The 12,398-nt window shown below is 37.2% G+C and overlaps 1 protein-coding gene across 3 annotated transcripts in view; it reads left to right on the top strand.

The window, feature by feature from the left end:
- The window catches only part of LOC306870465 (flotillin-2a-like), a 33,346-nt gene that overhangs the window by 2,303 nt on the left and 18,645 nt on the right, over positions 1 to 12,398 (top strand). Inside the window, exons 2-3 of one of the 3 annotated variants that reach the window (XM_079417765.1) lie at positions 2,827 to 2,908; positions 10,289 to 10,379. In XM_079417765.1, the coding sequence (XP_079273891.1) occupies positions 2,827 to 2,908; positions 10,289 to 10,379 (173 nt within the window). Of the gene's footprint in view, positions 1 to 2,826; positions 2,909 to 10,288; positions 10,380 to 10,940; positions 11,080 to 12,398 lie in introns of all 3 variants that reach the window. The other 2 variants (XM_079417763.1, XM_079417764.1) reach the window with 2 other exon arrangements.

The raw sequence follows: 12,398 nt of genomic DNA on the forward strand, positions 1-12,398 counted from the left end.
GCAACATGAAGAGAGACAAACTCTGACTTGAATGGTCTGGGGACCAGAACCATATACATAGATTTGTGAGGGAGTTCCTCACGTTCCTCACATATCTCACATTCCTAATGGTTACAGGCCCCTACTGTTTATACTTTACATCAGGAGTCCAGATTGATGCACAAACATCAGGCAAAATGTATGGATGCTGTAACATTGACAGCTGAATGTAATACATCCTTGATTATCTCCATGAATTCCTGGTCACCTGTCATGGTTGACCCAACAATATCTATATTTGCACAGATGCATAGCCTAAATATCTTGCTTCGTAAACTGAATATTATGGAGAACTGCAAGGTTTGTTTTACACTTACCCTTCTAATTGCTTGCATCCCATAGCATTAGTTTGTTAGCCAAATCACAACATGAGCGACAGACTGTATTTTACATAATGAAAATGAAAGGCAAATAGGATGTGCATGTTCATGTGGCCAAAAGATGTGTGTGATTTAATCCGCTATTGATGGAAAATATACTTATATGAGTGAAGAGTATTTTGTTTGTTTGTCTTGCAAACAATAACAGGCATATTTAGCTTAAATTATGGCCTGGGATTCAGTAAACCTCATAATCAAACTAGTCCCACCTTAGTAATTGAATCGTAATTCTGTGTTCATGTACAATATCATTCAGTTTGGGGCCAGTAAGATTTACAAAAATAAAAAAATAAATCTCTTCTGCTCACTCATTTGATGAAAAAATACAGTAAAATATGTAATATTTAAAAATATTACAATTTAAAATAGCTTTTCTATTCAGGCTAATATATTTTATTAAGGTAGTTTATTACTGTTATGGCAGATCTAAATTTTCTTCAGAAATCATTTTAATATGCTGATTTGGTGTTTGAAAAAACATTTCTTATTATCAGAATCAGAAAGAGCTTTATTGCCAAGTGTGTTCACGCACACAAGGAATTTGTCTTGGTGTTAGGAGCTTCCGGTACAGAAAGTAACACACAGTGCAAACATACATAAAGTTAAGGTATTAAAACAATAATATTAAAGAGAATATACAATAAATTATAAATACAGTAGTAATAAAAATATACAGAAAAAGGAAAGGAAAAGGAAAAATGTCCAGACAAAATTGTGACTCTGCATATGTGCTAAATACTGAAGAGGGTTTGTTTACAGATGTCCAGTACTGAGGTGTTATGTGTTGTCCAGGTGGGATATAGCCTGGGGGGGGGACTGTTCTTGTGTCTGGCTGTTTTGGTGCACAGTGCTCTGTAGCGTCAGCCAGAGGGCAACAGTTCAAAGAGTGGGCTGAGTGTGAGGGGTCCATAGTGATTTTCTTAGCCCTTTTCCTCACTCTGGAGGTGTAAAGTTCTTGGAGGCTGGGTAGAGGGGCACCGATAGTCCTCTCAGCAGTCCTGACTGTCCATTGTAGTCTCTTGATGTCTGATTTGGTAGCTGAACCAAACCAAACAGTTATAGATGAACACAGGACAGACTCAATGATGGCAGAGTAAACTGTTTCATCCGCTTCTATGGCAGGTTGAACTTCCTCAGCTGGCGGAGGAAATACAGCCTCTGCTGGGCCTTTTTCACAGTATAGTCAATGTGAATGTCCCACTTCAGGTCCTGAGAGATGTTGGTACCCAGGAATCTGAATGATTCCACTACAGTCACAGTGCTGTTCATGATGGTGAGTGGGGGGAGTGCAGGGGGGTTCCTCCTGAAGTCTACGACCATCTGAGCGTGTTGAGCTCCAGGTTGTTAAGACTGCACCAGATAGCTAGCTGCTCAACCTCCTGTCTGTAAGCAGACTCGTCTCCGTCCTGAATGAGGCCGATGACTGTAGTGTAGTCTGCAAACTTCAGGAGCTTTACAGAGGGGTCCTTTGAAGTGCAGTCATTCATGTAGAGGGAGAAGAGCAGTGCACATCCCTGAGGGGCACCAATGCTGATCGTGATAGTCCTGCATGTGAGTTTGCCAAGCCTCATTACCTGCTGCCTGTCTGTCAGGAAACTGGTGATCCACTGACAAATGGAGGTGGGCATGGAGAGCAGTGTCAGTTTGTCTGAGAAGGTCAGGTATGATGGTATTGAAGGCTGAACTGAAGTCCACAAATAAGATCCTTGCATAATTCCCAGTTATGTTGAGGTGTTGCAGAATGTAATGCAGTCCCATGTTAATTGCGTCATCCACAGACCTGTTTTCTCTGTAGGCAAACTGAAGAGAATCCAGCAAGGGACCAGTGATGCACAATCAATGTTGAAAATATTTTTGTGGAAATGGTTATAATTTTAACTATAACAATTATAAATGTCTTTACTGTTGCTTTTGATGCATCCTTGTTGATTAAAAGTATTAATTTCTTTAAAAACAAATCTTACATCCCAAACTTTTGAAATGTAAGTAGTAAGACATTCACAGATGCACAAGCTGTTTTGTTTGGAACAGCTAGTTGATTATTGACTTGAGCTCATTTCTGTAAACATTTAAACCACCATAGTGGTTTGGTTAGCCTGTAACTCTGCGTTGGGGCTTTCCGATGATTTTCATTGCAAGTGGTTATAATGACACTGTTGTTCAGTTTACATTTTATAAACCAGTTTGGTGAAGCATGTATGAGGATTTTACCACCTTTTGTAGGTTGTAAAAGTGGTGACTGACCAATAGCTTGTGAAATGGGTTGAAAGATTTAGATTGATTACGATGGAAAAATATGTTATTGTTTTTTTTTAAGACAAAATTAATTGCAAGCATGTTTGAGTTTGAAAGTGAGATTAGTTTGGAATGTGTTTTTGTACTAAATATGCGGTGTTTATTTTCTCAGGTGGCTGCTGTGGCTCTGATGAGAAGGGCTATACAGTGGGCGGCTGGGCCTGGGCATGGTGGCTTATCACCGACATACAGAAGTAAGAATGTACATTCATCTCATTCACTCCTGCTATTGTGTTTACTGGCTCACAACATAAACAAATCATTCTCTCACTGACTGAATTACTTTATTCATCATATATGTACATTTCAGTTCCTCTTGAGTGGGCATTGGGAACATTTTAGAGATGTGTCACGGCATATTTGTCTGGCTAGATTATTTAAACTTGTGAATATATAATATGTCTACTTTAGAGAAACTCCAGAGTGCACACACCTGTGCCTATTGTTTTCTTCCCAACATATTAAAGACATTGACTGTAACGAAAATAACTCTGTTTACTAAAGGAAAAACAAACATATCTATTGAGCGCTCTTCCTTTCAGTGATATAGTCTTCAGCTTAAACAGCTTTCAGACATTAAACACAAACATTGTCTCATATATCAGTACTCAACCCCCCCGTTCACATAAACTCACTTCATTAAGGGCCTGAGTATCCAGGGCCAGTGTTTGGAAAAATAAACAGAATTAACAATACTAGAGTGTTGACTGAAGTTCAGCTTCAATGGTTACAAAAGGAAGATCATTAATGGTGCAGCATCTGCTGCTGAAAACATAGTATATCCAAAAATCTGTTGTGCTAAAATTATATAGGGCTTTTGACATATCAGGGCTCGCAAAATCGTTAGCCCGACGTCCCGGGGCTATTGTGTTTTCCAGTCGGGCTACCAAAATGTATCACTGCCCTGCCCGACGGGCTACCTTAAATACAGGGCTCCCACGCAATGTTCCCTTTAACAGCGCTCTTCTTCCACCGCGGCCGCGCAGAAGAAATAATGTGCCTCGCGCACACAAAAATGAGTTGGGAAGCCATTTGATTGAATGCCGCAGTAAAAGGAAAAGAATAGCAATGCTCGGGCAAACCGCTATAGAGCTGATGTCACGACCGAGTTAGAGCCGGTGAATGTGGTTTACCGGTTTCATAGAAAGAGAACGGTATGCACCAAACGAGTCGCTGTAGAAACTCAATACTTCAATAGTTGAAGTGCGCTCAACACGAGAGACAACGCAAACGCAATGACATGTGAAATAAAACGTCCTCATGTATTAAAGAAGAGAGGCTTGATTAAGTGCTGGAAATAGCGGAGGATGGACAAAGAACGGTAACAAAACTCTGAGACATGTACAGTCACACACAAGAGTATTGTACAAACTGTACTTCATAACGATGTTTAGACAGCTATAGAAGAATTCATATGTTCATGTTCATATTCATACGTTTTTTATATATTTAACTTACAGATCTCAGCTTAAGTTTTGCTTCAGTTTGTATTCTATTCTATTCTATCAGTTTAAATAGTTTGTTTTGATAATATATTATGTTAGGGCTATATTATAAACCTGATAATTATTTGACCTTGTTTTTGAGTCTTTGACTGAGTCTCTTGCTCATCAAGGCTATATTCATTTCAAAAATACAGAAAAAAACTGTTATATAGTGAAATATTATTGCAATTTCTAATATTGCTTTCCTATTTTAATACCTATATTTTAAAATAGCATTTATTCCTGTGATCAAAGCTGAATTTTCAGCATCATTACTCCAGTCTTCAGTGTCCCATGATCCTTCAGAAATCATTCTAATATGCTGATTTATTATCAGTGTTGAAACTATTGTGCTGCTTCATATTTTTTTGGAACCTGTTTCTTTTTTCTTAGATTCTTTGATTAATAAAACATTTAAAAGAACAGCATTTATTCAAAATATAAATATTTTCTAACAATAGAAGTCTTTACTATCAATTTTATCCATTTAACACATCCTTGCTGAATAAAGTTTATTTCACTTTCTTTAAACTTTTTTTAAAGTATCTTTAAAAAAGAAAGAAAAAAAATTCTGACCCCAAACTTTTGAATAGTTTATATTGCAACACAAAATCTCTATTTTGACTAAACACTATTCTTTTTAACTTTTTATCTTTAAAAAATATCACAGGTCCCAAAAAAATACAGTATATAAAAAAAAATAAAAATAAAAAAGCGGTACAAAATCAGCATATTAGAATGATTTCTAAAGGATCATGTAACTCGGAAAATACTGCTTTGCTTCACAGGAATTAATTACATTTTAAAGTATATTAAAATAGAAAACATTTATTTTAAATTGCAATAATATTTGCAATAAGTAATATTCAGTATTTTTTATCAAATAGATACAGCCTTGATGAACACTTTTGAACTGCAGTGTCTTGTACAGTAAAAATGTTTTCTCAGGTAACCTAAAATGTACATCATTTAGTTACATCAAGGGTCAAATCAAATATAAATAGCACATTAAAGTTAAAAGTTACCAGTGTTGGGTGTAACGCGTTACTAAGTAACGCGTTACTGTAATTAAATTACTTATCCACTGAAAAAGTAAAGTAAGGGATTACTGTTCATTTTTAGGTAATGTAATTACAGTTACTTATAAAGTACTTGCGTTACATACAGTAAATAGTTTCAACAGTTCTAAAAGCAATATTGAATTTGAAATCTAAATTTACCGTCTAAAGATATTGAATGCAGCGGCTTTAACCCTCCGCGTGCGGGTGCGTTCACTTTCAGATTTTCCTGATTCACAGAGAAACCTTAAATACTCAAATCAGGGCCGGCACCAAGAGGGGGCATTCGCGGGCAGAGTTACGGTGCCCCCCACTTTCCATCCTCTCCCCTTCTTGCTGAACGTGATCGTTTCGAAAGTGAAACCGGTAAAACAGCGCACATAATAAAGCGATTGCACGCTTTAGCGAGCGTCAGAAACTGCACGCAATCACAGATTGCACGCTTCCCATCCCACCCCGAACCCCCACCACCACCCGCCGCCACACACACACACAAAACGTGATTTGTGCCCCCCCCCCCCCCCCCCCCCCCCCCACAGAAATTCAAATGCCCCTCTGATGGAGGTGCCCTGGCGCCGGCTCTGACTCAGATACATATAAGACTAAAATCAATAGAATCTTGAAGTCTTAAAAATCTTGAAGTGTCTACTTGACACTTGAACGAATTCAAATTAAAAACTAATATTTCTGATTATGCAATCCGTATGAAACTAAAGCAAGGTACAGTCTTTCCTGTGTCTGAGCTCATTATATGCAGTCACCTGCGCGCATATGCCCTCACCTAGATACAAAAAAAAAAGTAAAATATTAAGAAAAAGAAAAAAACCATCTAATATTCATCATTTTTGAAAGAAGACCTGCTATGAGAAATTTACCTCATAAGAACAGCGCGATCTGACATTATTCAGCAGAGAAGATCATTTCTGTAATTTATTCTTTCCTACATTAGTTAACATGTTATTTTGACATAAACCTGTACAGATTTTACTAGTTGGGCTTTTCCTGAACATCTTGCCAAACTGAAATGTATTGTTTAACTTTTAAGCCTTTTTGTTATTCAGATATTTTGCAGAGTATTTCTATTTGTTAACCAAAGGTGGTTACATTTTTTTCATAAAAATGTTTAAGTATTACAGTTGTTTTAAAGCTAAAAGGCTAAACTATTCTATGTTTGACTCGAATTGAAAGAATATAGAGTTTAATTTCTATTAAGGTTTATAGGGATTTTAAGATGTAGCCTAATTAGCGATTTGAATAATTAAGTTACTTATTGAGTAACTAAGTTACTTTTCAGATAGAGTAATTAGTAAAGTAATTTAAATACAATATTGATGAAGTAATTAGTAACTGTAATTAATTACGTTTTGAAAGTAACTTACCCAACACTGAAAGTTACACACTTTTTTGTGTGCATGCTGTATAGGTCTGGTATAAAGAATGCTCGAAATGTCCGCCCAATAGAGAAAAGTTTTGCTCAGCAAGAAAACAATTAGAGGGAACATTGCTCCCACGGGTCCTTAAATTTGATACAACTAATCTGAAGAGTTTTTAAGGCCTTAGACAGTTTTAAATGTTAAATGGTATAGAAAATAATTTTTCAAATTGCCTTACAGATTTTTAAGAATTCTGCAGATACCTTGTAAATAGTAAAATAAAACCCTTTCCTTGATATTCGTTGATATTTGTGTATTGAAAATGTTTTGATTGACATTTATGGTCTTTATTTTATTTGGGCTAGTTAAATTAATTTTCGGGCTACCCAAATCTGAAGAGTACCTGCCCGAAGGGCTACCAGGGATTTAGAAATTTTGCGAGCCCTGCATATAACATTGTTAACACCGGGTTATAGGAAACCTGGGTTATAATATTTTGTTTCACACATTTTCATTCTTGGCTGTAGGTAGGAAATAACCTAATTCATCCTGAATAGACATTTCTTGGACCTTAACTGTAAAAATAAAACATTTTCTGTCAAAGTTTTCCTCAAATGATGTTTCTCTATTAGTGAGCTTTAAAAAATATGATAATACAAGGTTAAGTGCTGTGTAAAAAGACTATATGTGTCATTTGGTGAGGGCAGTGTGGGTACACAATGCTTGTAGCTGTTTGAACATTAGCCATAAGTCATATGTATGAAATAAGAGAACTGTTTATCATTCTGAAGCATATGATTCATTTCCATTCCTTGTTTCCTTCTTTAATCATTATTGAGATAGTTATGCATGTGCAATCTATAATAACCAGTCTGTCTTTTCTCTGATGTTTCTCTCCTGTTCATTTCTTTAAGTGTTTGCTGAGCTAACCTGCCTTTAAGCGCTGGACTCACCCGTGTGTGTCTGAGCATCTGATCCTTCTCTGGTATCTCACTGCTGGGCATCATAAGATTATTATGCTAAATCAGCTCTGTGGAAATACAGATCAGTAGACTTTTATCACACTTCCATGTCTGCACAGCAGAAGGATTTAGTTCTTGAGCAAGAGATATCTCTGAGAATAACATGAGAATAGCTATTCACCACTGTCATACATTAAAATTGATAATATAATATATGCCAAGCTAAGGAAACCGTTGAAAGGTTTATTGGGAAATTCACTAACAGTATATTTAATTTACCAAAACTGACCGCCATCCATTGACAGGAACACAGGAAGTTGGTCATTTATCAGAGAGTCATGTTACAACACATGGATTTGTGGAAAAGGTCTATTGCAGAAATGCAGCCATTAGTTTTAAATGTTACATCTAAAATTAAAATGTGTATTTCATCCTTTTTATTGTTAGAGTCCATATAGGAAGATGAAACAATTTCAGCAATTTCTGGAGAGGGATTAAATGTCAAAAAGAACTGCAAATTGGTTGTGTTGTAAACGGTGGTTACAACAGTTGTTCAGAGTACATAGCTTAGAAATAAAGCAAGGCCGGGTGGGAGATCTCTTACCATCCCCCCTTCCTTGATAAAGCATGTAGTAATCTAGTTTGCTGGCAGCTCTAAAAGCTACATTAATCTAATTTTAAAAGATTGAGAGAGCTGTAGGGCTTGCTGCAGCACAAGGGCGGAAATTAAACATTTAGTTGAGGATCCTACTGCATGTTCTTGTGCATGACATGCACGGTTTCTTTTTTAGTCCAGTTAAAGAGCTACTCTTTTTGAAAGAGTCAAAAAACAAATGGAAATAAATTAGTTTGAAGTAAACAGAAAAGGGCCGTTCATGAGCAGTCCATACTCGCTACTCACAACAACTATATTGGTATATGGTGCATAATTAACTTCATAGATATAGGCTGAATCCTAGACTATGGTCTCTTGACTGTGAACTATCCTGTGTTAAATGGGTTTGGGCTATATTAGGTTTGAGCTATATTGGCCTAACAATCCACTAGAAATAGTATGCCATCTGGGACCCTGTTTCACAGTTGGCTTGTGTGACTTAGACAGTGTGAAACATTATAAAACTGCAGCGAGTGACAGCTTCAGTATATATAATCGTTATAATTGGATCTTTATTGTATTATTTGTTTTGTGCATTATTTTAAATTTCAACATTTTTATAGCAAAAACACAGCTGGAATACATAACCCGATATTTGCACAGACATTTGCCCTGATTATAGTCAGTAGAGGAGTCAATGCTAGTTGCCAAAAGTCAGAGCCAGTCTTTTCATTTACCACGTGACTCCATTGTATTTGCTGTGCTCTGCATGACATAAGTCTGGTAGTGTGTGAGATCCTCAGTTGTTTAGTGGTTCTCAACCAGACATGACTTAAAATTATTTAAATTAATTTATTATTAATATATTAAAACAATCTAACTTAAAATGCTTAAAACATACAGTCTAGTTTTAATCTGAATCATATCTTTTTTTCCCTCAACAGCTGCTGTATTTTATTCTTGAAACGCCACAACATGAATTGTGGTTAATTTACCTATATTGACACACCCCAAGTGTCTGTTAATAATCGATTATATTTGCTGTATATATTATAGGTCTGTTAATATAATAGGGGGCCTTTGGACAATAAGAGACCTTTAAGTTAAAATGGTTGAGAACCACTGGTTTAGTGTACGAACCCAGTTTTTCTTTGTAACCATTTACAAAGTCGGCAAATGTATGAGGCCTTGTGGTTTAATACCTGTTCCGATTTGGAGTGTATGCCACCATTAATTTAGTAGCAGTTATCATCTTTGTTTGAATTTGTATTTTGTAGCCTACATAAAGAATATGTGATGCAGTATTTTTATATTGTAATGCACATTCTGTTAAAATTCTACTAAAATCTATTTAAAATGTAAGATTAATATTTTTGTGCAGCCTTTTGTCCAGATCCACCTATCCACATTTTTCTTGCCGTAAAAATGGGTGCGGCCATTTGTAAATTCTATGGGTCTAGTTTCTGGACTTATCCGCATCCAGCTATTTTTAGCTGTACAATACAGTTAGTTTTGCTGCTTGATATTGAAAATGTATGTCTTACGATATTATTTTCATGTATTATCTTAATTATGAACACTAGTTTGTAGTGCAAACAGTTTTACCGTTTACTGCACGTTGTTATTCTTCTCGTTATTTATGTATAACGGCTAATGAACCGGAAGTCTCACCCATAGGCTTACTTCCACATTGACGTAAAAGGTGTATTATAGCATAAACATCTTATCAGAAATGGAAACAGCTTTCTCATAGATGTTTAAAGGAGTGATCTAGGGGTGTGAGTGCCAGCAGGTAGTGCAAAGGCAAAACATAATGGATAGACTAAATAAGATATTCATTCCGAGTCAGTCATGAGATTTCAAAGATAAATGACTTAATATGAAAGGTCTCTCCATATGCAGTAGACAGCGGCTCCCTGATGGTCTGGATTCAACTGCAATCAACACCAGCGCCCATCCTCCCTAACCTTGAACCCTTACCTCAGTCCTCCCCTTTCACATATGTTAACACACTGATAATATTGTGCTGTCCTGCCTCCCCTCCTTCCCTCCCTCCTCACCCTCTCTCCCCCTCCCCTCCACCTCCCATCTCCCCCACATAGACTCTCTCTGGAGATAATGACCATCCTCTGTCGCTGTGAGAATATCGAAACTTCGGAGGGTGTCCCCTTGGATGTGACAGGGGTCGCTCAGGTAATCACACTGAATGAAACAAGCCAACCTAATGAGACAGTGAGAACAATTTCAAGCATCAGGATGTGAAGGGCGGTGGCCTGGTTCCATTTCCTAAGTTACACACATACACATGCTGTCACGCTCTCTTCCACACTCTTGTGTTGGTCTTCCTCTGCAGTGAAGGAGAGCCAGTCATCTCTCACTATCCTTGTCTGGAGTTTGGCTACGCAGCGCTCATGGCTCATGTAACTAATGTCTCACGTCAGCCTGTTTTGACTGTTGGGTCTGTAATGGATGACGATGGGCTTTCGGGAATATTGTGGGTTGGGAAATAATCTTTAAGGTTCTGGGAATCTGAATCCAGAGGATGCCATTACAGCCCATGGTCAAAACACCTGATTTGTGCTGACCAAGTGGTTGTGTCTTCGTATTTTCACCCTACAAATTCATTTTGTGTTGTTTACCTTCATATCTTTCTTTAATCCCACCTTCTTTCCTGTTTTCATGCCGCTTGACATTCTTCCCGTAGATCATAGCCAACTTTTTTGGTTTGTTTCCCTTTTTTTGCGTTTTCCACAGGATAACCCTTGAGATTATGACCCTGCAACCCAAGTGTGAGGATGTAGAGACAGCGGAGGGGGTAGCTATTACTGTCACAGGTGTGGCACAGGTAAACCACCTTACCTCACCTAACCTCAGCTCCAAATGCCACTTTCAGGTTTGCCAGACTGGTTTCAGACCCAGCACCTTTTTATCATGCTTTTTCCTCTCATTTCCTTCCCTCCTTTTCTGGTCCCTGAATTTGATACTCCCCTCAGGGATGAACAGTGCCAATCTTAGTATGTTTACCAAACTGAAGGTCACTGGTTTGTGCTTGACATAATGAACTGTTGTTCAGTCAATCAAAAACTGAAAAGGTTGTGGTTACTTACTAAATGCTAAAAAATAATTTACTGGTATTTTGGGGGAAAGCTTCTTCTGTTAAAAAAAAAAACATAATTTACAAGAGTGGCTCTGTTCCTTATCCCAGTGAGATGTCTTGGTGTATATACTGCCTGCATAGGCTGAAACGTTACTCTTATACAGTAAGTGACTTTAATCACTAGATGCAACCAAGGATGTTGTACGTCCTCCGACTCGGAAGTATTCCTTTCTATTGCAACACTATTAAAGCCAAAATGAAGGGTTAGTTCACCCAAAAATTAAAATGTTGTCATTAATTACTCACTCTCATGTCGTTCCAAACCCACAAGACCTTCGTTCATCTTTGGAACACAAATTAAGATATTTTTGATGAATTCTGAGAGCTTTCTGACCCTCCTTATAGATGGCAATGGAACTGACACATTCAAGGCCTGGAAAGGTAGTAAGGACATAATTTAAGTAGTCCATGTGACAATTTCTTTAATGTTCTTCTGCCGTCATTCACGAGAGTACCACAATGCATACATGTGCATTCCTCTGCTTGTAAACAATGCTCAGTGCACACGGGTTCTGAATCAGAACGCCGGCTCCTCCGTCAGCAGCACCATGCATTCATCATGGTATTCTCATGAATAGCTGTGAAGACTGACTGGAAGAGAAGAAGTTGTTGAAGAAAGTCATTATTTTTGTTTTCTTTGCGCACAAAAAGTATTCTCGTATCTTCATAAAATTAAGGTTACATCAGTGGTTTCATCGGTTAACCACTGATGTAACTTGGACTATTTTAACAATGTCCTTACGACCTTTCTGGGCCTTGAACGAGTCAGTTACATTGCTGTCTATGAAGGGTCAGAAAGGTAATATTTTTAATTTCATTAAAAAATATCTTAATTTGTTTTCTGAAGATGAATGAAGGTCTTGCTGGTTTGTACCAGTATGAGGGTGATTAATTAATAATAATAATTAAAAAAAGATGTTTTTCAAGTATCCCACTGGCTCTACGCAATAAAAAATATGTTTTTGTAGACTTTTCCAGTCTCTTGTTCATTTTCAAATATCCCACTGTCTCACTGACTTATTTTTTCCTGTTTGGAGCGCTACAATTGTTTCAAG

This window comes from Barbus barbus (genome assembly GCF_936440315.1).
Source record: "Barbus barbus genome assembly, chromosome: 5".
NCBI classification, from domain to species: Eukaryota; Metazoa; Chordata; class Actinopteri; order Cypriniformes; family Cyprinidae; genus Barbus; species Barbus barbus.